General features: G+C 53.1%; 1 protein-coding gene across 4 annotated transcripts in view; it reads left to right on the top strand.

Moving 5' to 3' along the window:
• Positions 1-18,092, top strand: part of NOS1AP (nitric oxide synthase 1 adaptor protein) — a 210,510-nt gene that overhangs the window by 132,191 nt on the left and 60,227 nt on the right. For all 4 annotated transcript variants that reach the window (XM_054037311.1, XM_054037310.1, XM_054037309.1 and 1 more), the window contains 2 exons: positions 14,762-14,820; positions 16,317-16,425. In XM_054037311.1, the coding sequence (XP_053893286.1) occupies positions 14,762-14,820; positions 16,317-16,425 (168 nt within the window). The remainder of the gene's footprint in view (positions 1-14,761; positions 14,821-16,316; positions 16,426-18,092) is intronic.

The raw sequence follows: 18,092 nt of genomic DNA, 5'->3' as shown, positions 1-18,092 counted from the left end.
TTTGTTCGTGAAGACAGAGGCAAAAAAAGCATTGAGTACATTAGCTTTTTCCACATCCTCTGTCACTAGGTTGCCTCCCTCATTCAGTAAGGGGCCCACACTTTCCTTGACTTTCTTCTTGTTGCTAACATACCTGAAGAAACCCTTCTTGTTACTCTTGACATCTCTTGCTAGCTGCAACTCCAAGTTTGATTTGGCCTTCCTGATTTCACTCCTGCATGCCTGAGCAATATTTTTATACTCCTCTCTGGTCATTTGTCCAATCTTCCACTTCTTGTAAGATTCTTTTTTGCATTTAAGATCAGCAAGGATTTCACTGTTTAGCCAAGCTGGTCGCCTGCCATATTTACTATTCTTTCTACACATTGGGATGTTTTTTTCCTGCAACCTCAATAAGGATTCTTTAAAATACAGCCAGGTCAGGTGCAGCCGGCCAGGCAGGAGCGAGGGACATGGTCTGCTGCTAACCCCTGCGAGGCCTCACTCTGCTGCCTGGCCCAGTGTCACCATGGGCACCAAGGCAACACCCACCCCCTGGCTGGCTGCATTGTACCCTGCTCTGCCCAGGTGTGAGTGGGGATCCAGGGGCTGGGTAGTGGGGGGTCTGGCCCAAATAGTGGGATTCATCTTCTGCCCTGGCTACACTGGTGTGAAGGGGCAGGAAATAGCCCCCGTATGGCTGGAGAATGAGTGCTGGCTCTGCCCCCGGGCAGAAAGTGTCCTGGTGGGGGGAGCTGAGGCAGTCCAGCGCTGCAGTGGCTCAGACAGGGCCCTGGCCCTGGCAGCCCCTGGCTAGCAGTGGTGTAATCTGCCTCCCCTCTGTTCCAGGCCTTGGGGTGAGTCAGGCCCAAGGAGCGAAGAGAGCGGGTTTGCACCACAGTGGGCCAGATGAGTCCCTCTCCCCAGAGCAGAGCTGGCCATGCACACTGGAAGGGAGCAGTGCTTCACTTTGGCCCAAGCAAGCTGGCCCATTGCATGCTGGGAACAGCATCTTGGTAGTAACAATGAAGGTGCTGACAACCTGCGCCTGTGGATCGGCCAGGACTGGGGGGCCCTGGGCAAAGCAGGCCCCACAGAGGAGGCCAATAAGCCACAACCAGTGAGACCTGCAGGATGTGGCCTGTGTGCCGCAGGAGGGTATGAAATATGTCCCAGTGAGCTGTACAAGGCTGGGGAACTGTCTCCTCAAGGGAAGCAATGGAGGCCAAATATAAACATGATCATCAATATCTTTAATGGTCCATGGCTCATGGGTAGGGCCCTACCGAATTCACAGCCTTGAAAAACCCATCACAGACCGTGAAATCTGGCCTCCCCCTGTGAAATCTTGTCTTTTGTGTGCTTTTACCCTATGCTATACAGATTTCATGAGGGAGACCAGCATTTCTCAAACTGAGAGTCCTGACCCAAAAGGGAGTTGCAGGGGGGTTGCAAGGTTATTTTAGGGAGGTCGTGGTATCGCCACCCTTATTTCTGCACTGCTGCCTTCAGAACTGAGTGGCCGGAGAGTGTTGGCTGCTGACTGACGGCCCAGCTCTGCGGGTAGCAGCGCAGAAATAAGGGTGGCAACACCATACCATGCCATCCTTACTTCTGTGCTGCTGCTGATGGGGCACTGCCTTCAGAGCTGGTTTCCTGACCAGCAGACGCCGCTCTCCAGCTGCCCAGCTCTGAAGGCAGCACCACCGCCAGCGGCAGTGCCAAAGTGAGGGTAGCAATACTGCAAACCTCCCTTCCAATAACCTTGCGACCCCCCCCACATATTCTTTTTGCGTTAGGATCCCTAGAATTACAACACCGTGAAATTTCAGATTTAAACTGAAATCATGAAATTTAAAAAATTTTAAATCTTATGACCGTGAAATTGACCAAAATGGACTGTGAATTTGGTAGGGCCTGGAACAATTCTGCCTCTGGCGGGACACAACTGAGAGTATCAATTCAGGACAAATTGTTTAGAGCAGGGCAGTTACAGCCCAAGGCTGGGTTTCCTTTACTATCAAGACACACCAAACCAGCCAAACAAAGAGGACCCCAGTTTTACCCCACTGGCTAACCATCAGTCATACTAGCAATTCCCTCAGACATTCCAGTTTCCCAGTATCATCACCAGCAGCCACTTCTTATGGGGACAAATGGTTATGAAAACCAATACCCCAGTAAAAAAAAAAGGGTTCTCCCGATCCCAAAGGACCAAGTCCCAGATCCAGGTCTATATACAAGTTAGATCTTACCCACAAATTATGCTGTTGCCAATCCTTTAGAATCTAAAATCTAAAGGTTTATTCATAAAAAGAAAGAAATAAGGTGAGAGTTAAAATTGGTTAAATGGAATCAATTACATACAGCAATGGCAAAGTTCTTGATTCAGGGTTGTAGCAATGATGAATAAACTGCAGGTTCAAATCAAGTCTCTGGAGTACATCCACAGCTTGGATGGGTCATTCAGTCCTTTGTTCAGAGCTTCAGTGTAGCAAAGTCCCTACAGAAGTAAGAAGCAGTACTGGAGACAAAGTAGAGGGGTTTCCAGGGCCTTTTATATTCTCTCTCTCTTGGGTGGAAACCCCTTTGTTCTCCTGTGCAAAATCACAGCAACAAGATGGAGTTTGTAGCCACCTGGGCAAGTCACATGTCCATGCATGACTCAGTTTGCAGGCGGCAGCCATTGCTCACATGCTACCTTGAATGTCCCAGGAAGACTTCTCATATGTGGATTGAAGTCTCCCAAGGTCCATTGTCAGTTAAGTGGTTCTTGATTGGACACATAATCTGCAAATTCCTTTCTCAAGAAGCTGACCAAATGCTTCACTAATGCTACTTAGAATCAAACACATTGAGATACAAGTACATAGCCAATATTTATAACTTCAATTACAAAAATGGTACACACATACAGATAACATAATCATAACCAGCAAATTATAACCTTTTCATAGACACCTCACATGACAACCTTTGTACAATATTTGTTGTAAATATATAACAGTGGTTGCAACAATGATCTATACAGTTCATGTCAATAACGTAACACGGCCCTACTCATTGGTCCATTTCAGGAGCAAGGAACCGGAGCAGCTGAGGGAGAGAATTAGCCTGATGTGCCACGGACATGATTATTTAATTAACCCTTGTTAATGAGGATAAAAGTAGGTCCCGTTCCACATAGTGACCCTGAGACATTCATACAGCACTACTGGGAAGGGGCAGAAAAGAGAATTTTTCTCACACAGATGGGCTAGTTCCAACGGAAAATAATTGCAGTGTCCCAGCAGCACCTAGTACGGAGCTGCCTGTGCATCCATATGCCCAATGCAGGCCCCTCAGAGGAAGGGAAATGCATCGTCAGTGTCATAACAAACACCATCATGGCCTGGGCATTGACCATCATGGACCACCTGCTTCCTTGGACAAAGAGGGGACGTGGCTGGGACTGGGGGTATGTGAGGGTGACTGGGGGATATTGCTGAGATTGGGGGACCCCTTGGATGAGTGGGGAACACAGCTGGGACTGGGGGATCCCCTGGAAGGGGAGGGGACACAGCTGGGACTGGGTGTGTGTGAGGGTGACTGGGGGACATGGCTGGGACTGGGGGTGTGTGAAGGTGACTGGGGGACACAGCTTGGACTGGGTGTGTGTGGGTGATGGGGGGACACAGCTGGGACTGGGTGTGTGTGAGGGAGATGGGGGGACACCGCTGGGACTGGGTGCATGTGGGTGACTGGGGGACACAGTTTGGACTGTGTGTGTGTGAGGGTGACTGGGGGGACATGGCTGGGACTGGGGGACACAGCTGGGATTGGGGAGGCAGCCATGGGTGAGGAGCAGAATCCCACCCCATGCCACACAGCCCCCCCAGCCCCAGGCTGCACCCCCTATGTGCCAGGCAAGTGGGAGAGCCATTGAGCACGTGCCCACAAGCTGAATTATGCCCCTCCTGGGAACGCATCGTGTGAATGGGCTGGTGTGTGTGTTCATCGCTTCCCTCTGCTGGCTCAAGTCAGAGCTGCTCCGCACTGAGCTGAAGGCCCTCCCCTGCTGTCAGCCAACGGAGGCTCAGTGGCAGGGGCTTGCGCACTTTGACCCCTGCTCCACATAGACTTCCAAGTGCTCTTCATCACCCAGCACCCTTGGGGCAGGTGCTGACTGCCCCCGCTCTGTCGGTCATCTTAAGGGGCCACAGTTGGCTCTCCCCGTGGACACGCTCCCCCGGCTCCCCTCATGCCCTGCTAAGGCACTTTGGGAAGGGCTGTGGGCAGGGAGCTGGCCCTGCCATACGTGCCCATGCAGAGGTGCTTTCCGTGGAGAAAGCACTGCGTTCCCCAGAGCTTTCGGCAGGACAAGCTCGCTGGGGACAGAGGCTCAACTCTGTATGTGAGGGGCTGTGTGGGGAGCTGGGCAGTCATTAGGACTCTGACGTCTCCAGGGGCTGCAGTGCAGTATCTCCGTGCTAGGGATGGCTGCGTTCTGCTTTGAGTGACGGTCCCTATTGCATTCCACCGCGGGCTACGGATGTGCACTAGGCGCCCGGAGCCAGAGAATGTGAAAGTCATGACATTGGTCTGCGTATGCGCCTGGCTTACCTCCACCTTCCAAATGAGGGGATAAAGTGCGGGATGGACCAACCACCTCTCCAGTTCCTTCTCACCACTGCAGGGTCCGGATCGGAACCCCTCCGTGTCGGTAGCTTCAACTTCATCCCTTAAAATGTAAAAAATGTAAATCATTTTAGCATTTTATATGGTTCGTAATTTTAGTGTTAGATTGATCTTTGGGGGACACCCTCCCATACCCTGTGCGGGTACTGGACTGTGCCCAGGACTTTGGGCTTCAGACTCTGCACTTCCTGCGCATGATCCTTCTTGATCAGCGATGACCATCAATGCTGCCCATAGTGCCTCGGGGAAGCTCACATTGCAGCAAGGTGCAGCATCTGCTGCTCCTTCCCCAGCCCTACCTGAGAGGGGCGGGAACTCTGCCTCTGAAAACACCTCATGAGCCATGAGACCACAATCGGATTCAGGCCAGGGAACCCTCCATACCTCGCCTGACTTAGCAAGAAGCGAGTCTCCTGCTCATAGACTCATAGACTTTACGGTCAGAATGGACCATCATGATCATCTAGTCGACCTCCTGCACATTTCAGGCCACAGAACCTCACCCACTCTTGCAATAGGCCTGTAACTTCTGGCTGAGTTACTGAGTCCTCAAATCATGGTTTAAAGGCTTCAAGTTACAGAGAATCCACCATTTACACTGGTATAAACCTGCCCGTGACTCGTGCCCCAAGCTGCGAAGGAAGGTAAAAAAACCCCAAGTTTTCAGCCAATCTGACTTGGGGTGAAATTCCTTCCCGACCCCAAATATGGCAATCAGTTAGACCCTGAGCATGCGGGCAAGACACCTGGGAAAGAATTCTCTGTAGTAACTCAGAGCCCTCCCCATCTAGTGCCCCATCTCTGGCAGCTGGAGATATTTGCTGCTAGCAGTCACTAGGCAGTCCCATCAGACCATCCCCTCCATACATTTATCAAGCTCAGTCTTGAAGCTAGTTAGGTTTTCTGCCCCCACTGCTCCCCTTGGAAAGCTGTTCCAGAACTTCACTTCTAAACCTTCATCTAATTTCAAGCCTAAACTTGTTGATGGCCAATTTATATCCATTTGGTCTTGTGTCTACATTGGCACTTAACTTAAAAAACTCCTCTCCCTCCCTGGTGTTTATCCCTCTGATGGATTTATAGAGAGCAATTCTATCTCCCTCAGCCTTCGTTTGGTTAGGCTAAACAAGCCAAGCTCTTTGGTGATATGTCTGACATTGGTGGCAGAAAATCTACTGCCATAGAGTCCTGGCGGGATCTTCTCAGGAGCCAAGGAAGCACTCTCATACGCCTGAAACTAAGTCTGCCTTGAAATCCACTTTGAAGAAGTTGGATGTGACTCTGAGCAAGCCCAGCACCTCAGCCCAAGAGGGCTTTATACACCCTAAGTCCGAGAGGCTTTACAAGAAAGTCCATAAACACAGGTAGGGCTGTTTGGCACCACCCGCCCCCCCCCCTCTGCATTTCCACCCCCAAGAGGGCAGAAAAATATTCTTATGTGCTGGCGAAAGGGGCTGAGTTTTTGTTTTCTCACCCCAGTCCCAACTCTTTGGTAGTCCAAGCAGCTTCCAAAAGGGTTAGACAGCAATACCCCCAGTCTACCCCTGTGGACAAAGAGGGTAAACGTCTAGACCTACTGGGGAGAAAGGTCTTTTCGTCATCTAGCTCCAGTTCAGGATAGCCAACTACCAAGCACTACTGGCCAAGTATGGTTTCCTGAACTATTCAAAGTTGGCAGAGTTCACAGACAGCCCTTCACAACAGGACAGAGCTCGTTTCCAGGCACTGATAGACGAAGGCAAAGACTGCTCTCCAATCCGCAGTGATGCCACGGACATCTCTAGAGCCATGGATATGGCCATTGTTATGTGCAGAGTCATGGCACCATGTGTCAGGGTTCCCTAAAGAGGTTCCAGAATACTGGGGAGGACCTCCCCTTTGGTGAATCATAGTTGTTCAGTCAGAAGTCAGACGAGTCCCTTCATACCTTAAAGGACTCGATACCTCCATACCTTAAAGGACTCTCTGCGGATATATACACCTGTCCCCAAGGGAAAGTTCCATTGACAGTCATCTGGAGTCTAGACTTAGACCCATGGCTCAACAGTTTTTTCATCAGAGGCCCTACAAAACACCACTCAAAAGGCAGAAGGTTCAAGGGACCCATATCCCTACATCTGTGGCAACAGGCTCAGCTTCCCAATCTCAGCCTCCAACGAGGCACTATTTTTGACAGGACCTCGAGAGCTGCTGCGAGCCACTGAGTCCGACATCGCCTGACCGTCACACACCATTTGGAGGTCATCTAACACTCTTTATCATCAGCTGGAGTGCAATAACCATAGACCAGTGGGTGCTGAACATCATCCTCTCTGGCTATACGATTGAGTTTGCATCTCTACCTCCTGCACAACCCCCTTCGGGAACCATTCTCAAACAAGAGGTACTCTACTTATTAGACCAAAGAGCAATAGAACATGTCCCTTCTCAATACCAAGTGAGTGGCTTTCACTCAGCTTACTTCATGATACCCCAAAAGAAGGGCAGATGGAGACCAATTCTCAACCTCCACCATCCGAATGGCTTCATTCGCAAATTCAAGTTTTGTGTGGGCATGCTGGTCTCTATAATACCATCCCTAGAAAAGGATATGTGGTTTACAGCTCTGGATATGGAGGATGCCTACTTTCATGTCAATATTCATCTCACTCACAGGTGCTTCCTCAGATTCGTGGTGGGCCCTGACTTTTTCAGTGCAGAGTGTTCCCTTTCAGCATAGCAACCACTCCCAGAGTCTTCACCAAAGAATTTGCAGTAATGGCAGCTCAGGCCAGATATCTTGATCTCATTGTCTCTGCTACCTCAAGGATTGGTTCCTTGTTGCCAGATCACAACAGGAGGCCCATAAATCAACTCTAATGATGCTACATCTTCTCTCTTCCCTGGATATTAGCATAAACACAAAAATATCTGTTCTCATATCCTCACAGTCTCTGGACTTCATCAGGGCCACCCTGGATTTGGTCACTGCAAGAGTGTACTTGCCCAAAGACAGGTTTCAGACCATGAACAACATTATAACCCAGATTACAAACAACCCTCAGGTACTGATCAGGACTTGCCTCTCTCTCTCCAAGGTCATATGGCCACCTGGACTCATGTCACTCCATTCGCAAGACTATACCTTCATTGCCTTCAAGTGTGGCTTCAGTCGGCATACTCTCCAAACTGCCATCCCATGAGCTTCATGGTAACACTCCCTGCAAATGGTTTCTTCCCTACTGTGGTGAATGGATCCTTGACAGGTATACGTGTGCGTCCCTTTTCTCCCCTCCTCGCCACAGACACATGCCTGTTTGGTTGGATGCCTCAAGAGTCCAGGATGCACCTCAACATTCTGAAGTTGGGCACTGTTCAGAAGGCATGTAAAGCTTTTCTCCAATTCATCTGTGCTCACCATGTCCTGATACTGTCCGACAACATTACATCCGTCATCTATATCAACAAGCAGGGAGGAGCGAGATACATCTCCCAGTGTGTGGAAGAGGTCAGCTTGTGGAACTGGTGCATGAGCAACCAAGCACCCTATCAGTAGCCTATCTTCCCGGGAAACAAAATATGCTCTTGGACACCATCAGCAGGCATTTTTAGCTGACCATGAGTGGGAACTCCACAACTCGGTACTGTGCAACATCCTCGATCTATGGGGAACCTTAACCGGGGGTCTGTTCCATAGGGAACAGAAAATGCACCACCTGCTACCCCAGAGGAGCCCGAGGTCACCACTCTCAAGGTGATGCTCTGATTCTCCCTTGGTCAGATCAATTGAACTATGATTCCTTCTGCTATGATCAATTGAACTATGATTCCCTCCGCTATCACTCCTGCCATGAGTTCTATGCAAAATCAGATAGCACCAAGCATGAGTTATCCTGATCGCCTCTTCCTGGCCCAGACAGTTTTGGTTCCCAAATCTCCTGCACATATCATCACAGGTACCTATCATTCTCCTGACATTTCCCGAGCTCCTGACCCAACGGAACAGCAAGATCGAGCACCTCGATCCATGTACGCTTCACCTCAGGGCTTGGGTTTTGGATGGGCATCGTCCTTAGAAAACTCATGTTCCACAGCTATACGAGATGTACTTTCCAATAGTAGGAAGGATTCCACTAGACAGTGTTACCTGGAAAAGTGGAAACGTTTTTCTTCTTCAGTGCATCAAAAGAATGATCCTTTCTCTAAAGACATCTGGCCTGTCCATCAGCTCCTCACGAGTCCACTTGGCAGTGATCAGTGTGTGCCATTCTCCCTTTCAAGGGCACTCAGTCTTCACTCACCCACTGACCACCAGATTTTGGAATAATCAGAACCATCCCCCCGTCCCCAAGCCTGTCCCTCAGTGGGACTTGAACCTTGTTCTCTCTGCACTCAAAAGGCCACCCTTAGAACCCCTAGCTTCCTGTTCCATGTCCCTGCTCTCTGTGAAGATCTTGTTTCTTTTAGGTATCACCTCAGCTGGAAGGGTTGGTGCACTTGGCGCGACGATGGCAAATCCTCTGAACTCTGTATTCCATAAAGATAAGGTTTTGTTACGTTTACACCCCAAATTTTCTTTCAATTTCACTTGAACCAATTGATCCACTTACCTGTGTTCTTTCCTAAAGCACACACTTCCTGACAGGAGCAGAGACTCCACACCCTGGATGTGTGGTGGGCCTTGGCCTTTAACCTACACAGAACAAGACCAATCAGGAAGTCCCCAAGACTGTTCATTGCTATAACGGAAAGACTCAGTGGACACGCAGAGGCTTTCCAAATGGATCTCTGGCTGCATTCTGCTCTGCTATCAGCTCACAGACCCACAGACTCTTAAGGTCAGAAGGGATCATCATGCTCATCTAGTTTGACCTCCTGCGCATCGCAGGCCACAGAACTTCAGCCACTCCTGTAATAGACCCCTAACCTCTGGCTGAGTTACTGACATCCTCAAATCAGGGTTTAAAGGCTTCAAGTTACAGAAAATTCAACATTAATTCATCAGCTATCGAACCCTTCCCTCCGCCCCCCAGGGGTAAGAGCTCATTCCAGGAGAGCACAAGCAGCAATTCTGGCAGTGCTTCAGGAGGTGCCCTTCCTTGATGTCTGTAAACCAGCCACGTGGGGCTCCATTCACACCTTTACGAGACACTATGCCCAGGCCAGGTCTCCTCTGCTGGTGCCTCCTTTGGAACAGCTGTCCTTCGCTTAGCCCAGCTGTCGGCTTCCTCACACCCTCCTCCCACTGCTTGTCAATCACCCCTGGTGGAATACAGTAGGGAACAGCACTCGAAGAAGAAGGGGATGTTACTTACTGGTAACTAGAGGTTCTTTGAGATGCATGGTCCCTAACTGTATTCCACTCCCTGCCCTCCTTCCCCTCTGCTGCAGGTTGGGGAGAAGGAACTGTAGAAGCAGTTGATCTGCCCCACCCTTTATCCCCTCGGTCAGAGGCACGAGGCGAGTTAGGGCACATGTGCGGACCAGCAGACCCGACTTTCACATTCTCCAGTTCCGGGCACATGGCGCATGCGTAACACACAGTGGAATGCAGACAGGGACCACACATCTCGAAGAACCTCCCGCTACGGGTCAGTAACCTCCTTACTGGGCTCCTTCCAGCTGTGGCTCATTAGAGGGCCTGAAAGAGGCCAGGGAGTCACTGAGCTTCCCGTTCTGACTGGGCCCGTATCAGCCGTGTGATAGCCTCAGAGTTCTCCCTGAGGTGGGGGGGCTGCACTGGCCCCCGAAGGGCATTGACATCTGTTCCTCTCATGAAGAAGGAATCCTCTAACCTGGAGTTATGCCTGATGAATTAGCCATGCCCAGAGGCAGCTGGCACACCCAGCATTTGGCACCCAGATGGCTGCCCCTGGGTGCTGCCTCAGACACATTATTTGCAAAACTTTAAACCTATGGAAACTGCAGCCCCAGGCAAGCTGTGTGCCAAGGCTAAGCTAACCTGTGAGGAGCCCAGCATATTAGCAGTAAGTCCAAATTGTCTGGTCTCCCATCATGCAGCTGGTGCCTTGGCAGTCGAAGTGTGGCAATCCCTGTGGGAATCAGCAGGGTCTTAGCTCTCCTCACCAGTGTCCTGAGGGTTGGGCCCTGAATACTGAACACCTGCAGGCTTCTCTAAAAGGGCTGGGATGGGGTTTGATTACTGAACAGACTGATCTCCAGCCCAGCTGTGTCTCTCTGCTTCCACACCCCCATGACGGAGTCCACTCAGCACAGATGGCGCGGCCTCCTGGCGGTTCTGGGGATTAGCTCTGCCAAGCTAACGCCCCCTCCAGCAGTTGCACTGCATCGCTCTGGCTTTCTCTCTCTCCGGCCCCTCTCTCGTTCCAGGCACTGTAGCCTCCCCTCAGCGGCTCGGCCCTCCGGCCAGCGTACTCCGTGGTTTCCTCACCCGGAGTGTCTTTCAAAGTCACAGAAAGTGTCAGGTAGCCCCCATGCCCACTGCCCTGACAGTGTCACTCCATCAGTGACCCCGGCTGCCTTCCCATTCATTGCCCCAGATGCTGCTCCCTCAGCAGCTGGGCAGGGAACCAGGCCCATAGAATCATAGAATATTAGGGTTGGAAGAGACCTCAGGAGGTCATCTAGTTCAACCCCCTGCTCAAAGCAGATCAACCCCAAATAAATCATCCCAGCCAGGGCCTTAAAAACCTCTAAGGATGGAGATTCTACCCCTAGTCCAGGTTCCAGTCCAGCTCCCTGCAGTGCACAGTTCAGGTGTGCCTCTCCGCCACCGTCTTCTCTCCCCACGGCTTCTTTCTCCCCTATCTAGAGTTGCAAGGTGTCCAGTTTTCGATTGGAACACCCAGTCAAAAAGGGACCTTGGCAGCTCCGGTCAGCACCGCTGACCAGGCCATTAAAAGTCCAGTTGTCCCCAGGCAGGCTGGGGTACAGGAGGGGGTTCAGAGTGCTGGCTCCCCGCAGCGCTCACCTCAGGTGCCTCCCAGGAAGTGGTGACATGTCCCTGCAGCTCCTAAGTGTAGGGTTGGCCAGGGAAGCTCTGCAAGCTGCCCCCAAGCACTGCCTCTGCCCCTGCAACTCCCATTGGCCGCGGATCCAGGGGAGCCTGTAGCCCGAACTTCCTCCCGCACCCCCAGCCCTGAGCCCCCTCCCACACCCCAAACCCCTCATCCCCGGCCCCACCCCAGAGCCTGCAACCCCAGCTGGAGCCCTCACCCCCCCACACTCAAACCCACAGCCCTGAGCTCCCTCCCACTCCCAAACTCCCTCCCAGAGCCCACATCCTTCCCCCCCACACACCCCCAATCCCCAGCCCAGAGCCCTCACCCCCTCCCGCACCCCAACTCCCTGCCCCAGCACGGTGAAAATGTTCTAGTGAGTGAGGGTGGGGGAGAGGGAGCAATAGAGGGAGGGGGGAGGGGCCCTAGAGAAGGGGCGGGGCCTCAGTGAAGGGGCTGGGCAGGGCAAGGCTATTTGGTTTTCTGCAAATAGAAAGTTGCCAACCCTACCCCTACCTCAGGAAGTGGGGCTGGCACTGTTGTGGCAGGCCCATCTGATTGGGCCCACTTGGCCTAACTCAGCCCCCTGAGGGCCAATGTGGGGAGTATGGCCCCTCACCCCACTCAGCACGTTTCAGTGGGGTAATGATGTTCACACAACATTAGAGCTGTACAGCTAAGCGCTGCAAAGTCAATGACTGCTGAAATGGGTCTGCACTGAAACCTGCACCTTGCCCCTTGGATCGTCTCAGCCCTGTCGTATCACAGCATCTTGGGCTGTCCTCGCCGCATGAGACATTATGGACTTGCAGGAAGATTTATTAGCGGAGCATGGCTGGCAGGGTTGTTATCACTGATCACGTGTATTCTGCTGTAGTACTTGAGGAGCAGCACATGCTCCTGTCATTGAAGGCTGCGTGGAAGTTCCCCGGGGCAGAGGTGAGGCTGTGTGGGCAGCCAGAGCATTATAATTCTTCCCCTGCCCCCTTTTGGCTGGTTAACTCTACCGTTGCATTCAGGGGAAGGGTGGGGAATTCCTCACAGAAGGAGCGTCCATCTCTGGGGGAATGGGGTGGCCAACATTGCAAACTGAGCACTTAAATTGTAATCCATGGGATTGTTTGTGTGGATGGGAGCGTCTCCCAGCCGCCCATGGAGAAGGACCCAGAGCACAGTCCCTCTGAACAGATCCAGGGCTGGCGGCCCCATTTGAGAAGTGCTCAGAATGCGTCAGGACACTAAAGAACACATATAGCCACTGCCACGGGCTGGGGCAGAGCCTGGGCAGCACTTGAACCATGCAGAGAGGCTGCACTGGGGCCCAGCTGGCAGCACTGTGCCCCCCCAGCTGCATGGAACAGGCTCCACAGCAGTCTGGGCACAGCCAGCTCAGTTTGGCGGTAGCCTGAGGACAGGGCCCCGTGCAACTGATCTGGGAGGGCAGCGGGGCACAGCCCGTCACTTGGAAGCGGCTTGGAGGCCTGGAGAGGTGGCTGTGCAAAGATGGGTCTGTCTGCTGTAAAGGGGAGTCAAGAGGGGACAGGATACAGGGTACCAAGTAGAGAATGGGATGGAGAAGGTAAATGGCACACTGCTCTCACGCACACACACCACACACACACACACAAGACAAGAGCAAGGGAAAAGACAGCACATTTACACCACTCAAAGGACATCTTGTAAGATGAGCATGTCGTTATCTTGTGGAACTCACTGGCACAGGATGTCACTAGGGCCAGGAGCTAAGGAGGATTAGAGATCACAGGGATAAGGGAAACACCCATAGTTACAGGAGATGGGACCCTCCTGCTTTGGGCATGAGCTCACCACATACTGGTGGGGTCGGGAAGGCATTTCCCTTAGGGGCAGGGTAATAAATAATTGTCCACCAGGGTAATAAAAAATTGTCCACCTGTCTTTTGAAGTAGCTGGTGCTGGCCGCGGTCAGGGAAGTGGAGCAGTGGGTTGTGGGTCTGATCTGCTTATGCACCTCCTAGCTTTCTACTCCAGGCCTGGGCTCGTATGCCCCAGCTGCTGGGAAGCAGAGCATCCCGCTGCAGGAGCCAGTCTGAGCTGGGCGCTTTGACTGGCCACCTCTGCCCACTGTTGACTTGGCTTCATCGGTCTTCCTGGGAGCAGCAGGTGCATTGCCCCATGGGCTGTTTCAGTGCTGGGGCTGCGACAGGCAGAGCTGTGGGCAATGAGTGAAATCAATGGCCAGGCCTCGAGGCAGTCCCTTGTCTGGGGTGGGTTTGGAAAGCACCTGGCACACTTTGGGGGCTGCCCAGACCCCTCACAGGGCTGGGGACGTGGCAGCCAGTGCTCCCAAGAGGCTCAGAATGGGGACAGCGGGCAGCTGCGGGTCAGAGCAATGGGGCACTGGCATCGTTGTGTCTAAAGGCTCAGGACTCTGGGTCATAGAATCATAGAATATCAGGGTTAGAAGGGACCTCAGGAGGTCATCTAGTCCAACCCCCTGCTCAAAGCAGGACCAATCCCCAAACAGATTTTTGCCCCAGATCCCTAAATGGCCCCCTCAAGGACTGAATTCACAACTCTGGGTTTAGCAGGCCAATGCTCAAACCACTGAGCTATCCCTCCCCCCTATTGAATAGCTCAGCAGTGCTGAGTATGGGGAGCCCAGGGCTGGAATGGTGGGCGGCTGGTAAGGGGCATTGCCAGAGCTGTGGACCCCAGGGCTGGAATAGCAGGACAGGACTGTGGTGCCCCAGAAGAGTTCTCTTTGGGAGTTAGCACAGCACCTGGCTACGCTGTCTGGCTCTCTGCAGCACTCCCACCAGTCATATTGACAAGCACCCCTTGTCAATATGTGCCTCCCGCCCCTTTTTGATTTGCCTCTCAAAGCCGTGAATGCCTTGGAGCGCCGGCTGGCCAAAGGGATGCCTACAACTCCCCTGGCACCTGCCATCGGAGTCAGAGGGGCAGAACGCAGGAGAGAAGGCAGTTGCGGAGGACAGGAGTTATGCCTGGGCAGAATGGAAGTGGGCCCAGGTCAAGCATTGTAAAGAAGGGGCAGGAAGATCAAATGTAGAAGGAAGGCAAGATTTAGAGGGCCTTGAACTGTGCTGAGCTGATGAGCTATGGACAGCACCTAACATCCTCATTTACAGCTGCCTTCGTTGCAGAAAAGAGAGTGGACCTGGGACGAGAGCAAAATGCTGGTGATGCAGGATCCCATCTACAGGTAAGAGACCCTCAAGGTGGAATGTGGCTCCCCTGGGCTGTGATGCTGCCCAGCCAGTGTTCTGGGGGTGCCTGGAGCTGTTCTGGGCTCTCACACAGCCCAGACAGTGCCCTGGGGGTGCCTGGAGCTGCCCTGGGCTCTCACACAGCCCAGCCAGTGCCCTGGGGGTGCCTGGAGCTGTCCTGGGCTCTCACACAGCCCAGCCAGTGCCCTGGGGGTGCCTGGAGCTCCCCTGGGATGTGACGCTGCCCAGCCAGTGCCCTGGGGGTGCCTGGAGCTCCCCTGGGCTGTGACGCTGCCCAGCCAGTGCCCTGGGGGTGCCTGGAGCTGCCCTGGGCTCTGACGCTGCCCACTCAGTGCCCTCGGGGTGCCTGAAGCTCCCCTGGGATGTGATGCTGCCCAGCCACTGCCCTGGGGGTGCTGGCTCTGACACACAGCCCACTGGGCCCCATATTTAGAACCCAGAGGGGGATCATCTGCAGTGTAGGTGCTGGAATTTTAGGGCCCCCAAGGTCACCCCAGACAGGCAGCCGAATCGGAGCCAGGCCAGGAGTCACTGAGCCCCTGTGAATGAGCCGCTTCGAGGAAAAAACGTTCTCTGGTAGGGATTAGAGCTGCCCACTGGTGCTCCTCCAAACCTGGGACAGAGGAGCGGAGCGGTCCTGAACCCCAGCAGCCCTTAGGCCCACTGGTCCTTGTGTCTGAGACACGGAACTCCTGCAGCGGCAGGGAAGGGCAGGGCAGGGCAGGGCTCCATGATCTGCCAGCAACCAAGGTAGGGGTTAGCACGTGCTCTGTGCCAGCCCCTTGCTTTCCCCCACTGGGCACCATCATTGCCCGACTCTTAGCTCGCCCAGGGAGCTGGCTGCTTTGGAGAGCTCCTGAAGGGCACATGCCCCAAATCCGCCCTCTGGCCCAGCGGGGAGGCCCTCAGGGGCTTCCTCCCCATTACACCCCATCACTGCAGCTGCACAGGCAGGACTGGCCTAGCGGGTGCTGCTGGCCAGGGGGAAGAGCTGGGCTAGTGGGTGCTGCTGGCCAGGGTGGCAGAGCCCTGTGGGGGCAGGGCTGGACTAGCAGGTGCTGCTGGCCAAGGGGCAGAGCCTTGTGGGGGCAGGACTGGGCTAACAGGGTGCTGCTGGGGCACTGGCAGGGCCAGGTGTGGGGAAGGGGGAGGAAACGTGACTAGGGAAGACGGCAGGTGTCCACCCAATATGGTGGCCCATTCCCTTTCACTGTGAGGGTCTGTGGGGCCCAGTCACCCGTAAGTCACTGATGAGCTGTCGGCCAGTACCAGCTGCTCTGCTGGCTGCTGTGTGGCCCCCCAGCCAGCACGGTGCCGGTGCTGATAGGGGTAGTGGAAGGGTTGGGAGCAGGGGCAGACCATGAGTACTGCAAGCACCTGGCCCACAAGCAGCATGAGTGAGGCCTTCCAGCCCACTGAGCACCACAGATGGGGCTTGCATTGCAGACGTCCCTCCCTTCTCTCCCTGCAGGATATTCTATGTGTCCCACGACTCCCAGGACCTGAAGATCTTCAGCTACATCGCCAGAGACGGCTCCAGCAACGTCTTCAGGTGTAACGTCTTCAAGTCCAAGAAGAAGGTACCTGCGGCGGGGCTGAGGGGATGCAGGGTCTCTGGGAGGGTGCAGGGTGGGGTGTGGCAATGTTGCTGACTCAAACGCGCTGTGCCCATGGGGAGGTCCTGGGAATGGCTGTTTCTTGGATACCCCGGAGCTCCCGGATTCTCCCTCCAGCGCCACCACCAGCCTGCGGCAAGGCAGAGCCCCAAGAGCTCCAGGTATGCCTTGCCTCGGAGGCACGGTAAGGCCAGAAGCGCTCAGCCCCCTCCTCACACACCCTGCTGTACAGAGCCTTCCGGCCCTTCCTCTGGGACTGGCCAGCAAGGAGCTGCCCAGCCTCCCCACAGCCATTGTCCCATCATGCACTGGGCAGAGCCAGCAGGGTCCTCTCACTGCAGTGGAGGGTTCTTGGTACCACACCCCTGGGGTCAGCGGATTTGCCTGGCCTGGGCTGTGACAGGACCGGCTCTAGGCACCAGCAAACCAAGCACATGCTTAGGGTGGCACAATTTCAGGGGCGGCATTCTGGCTTCCGCAGTTGCGCTCTCAGAGGGTGTGACGATGCGGTTCTGGCGGAACCCAACTGAGAGTGCCAACTCAGGACAAATTGCTCAAATGGGGCAGTTACAGCCCAAGGCTGGGGTTTTTTCCACCTCTAAGGCAAACCAAACCAGCCAGACTGAGAGGACTTTGGTCTCACCCCACTGGCTAACCGCAAGTCTCACAAGCAATCTCCTTAGACGCTCCAGTTTCCCAGTATTACCACCAGTGCCACTCGTTATGGGGACAAATGGTTATGAAAACCAATACCCCAGTAAAAGAAAAAGGTTCTCCTGATCCCAAAGGACCAAGCCCCAGACCCAGGTCAATATACAAATCAGATCTTACCCACAAATCACGCTGTTGCCAATCCTTCAGAATCTAAAATCTAAAGGTTTATTCATAAAAGGAAAAAGATAGAGATAAGAGTTAGAATTGGTTAAATGGAATCAATAACATACAGTAATGGCAAAGTTCTTGGTTCAGGCTTGCAGCAGCGATGGAATAAACTGCAGGTTCAAATCAAGTCTCTGGAATACATCCCCCGCTGGGATGGGTCCTCAGTCCTTTGTTCAAAGCTTCAGCTTGTAGCAAAGTTCCTCCAGAGGTATGAAGCAGGATTGAAGACAAGATGGAGATGAGGCATTAGCCTTATATAGTCTTTTCCAGGTGTAAGAACACCTCTTTGTTCTTACTGTGGAAAATTACAGCAAAATGGAGTCTGGAGTCACATGGGCAAGTTCCTGCATTCTTTGCTGAGACTCAAGGCATATTTGCCTTCTCTCAATGGGTCCATTGTATAGCTGATGGTCCTTAATGGGCCATCAAGCAGGCTAGGCAGAGCTAACACCAGTTTGTCTGGGATGTCACCCAGCAGCATAGCATAAGTTTGAAATACAGACAGTATAGAGCCAATATTTATAACTTCAATTACAAAATTGATACACACATATAGACAGCATAATCATAACCAGTAAACCATAACCTTGTCTTAGACACCCCATTTGACCCCCTTTATACAAGATTTGCATGCCACTACAGGACCTTGGTTGCAACAATGATCTATATGGTCCCAGATTATATCAATAACGTCACACCCCCAACGCAAAATTGATGCAGGAAGGGATGACACAAACATCACTGACTGC

Source organism: Malaclemys terrapin, chromosome 8 (assembly GCF_027887155.1).
Source record: "Malaclemys terrapin pileata isolate rMalTer1 chromosome 8, rMalTer1.hap1, whole genome shotgun sequence".
Classification (NCBI taxonomy): domain Eukaryota; kingdom Metazoa; phylum Chordata; order Testudines; family Emydidae; genus Malaclemys; species Malaclemys terrapin.
This window is presented reverse-complemented; position numbering and strand designations above follow the sequence as displayed.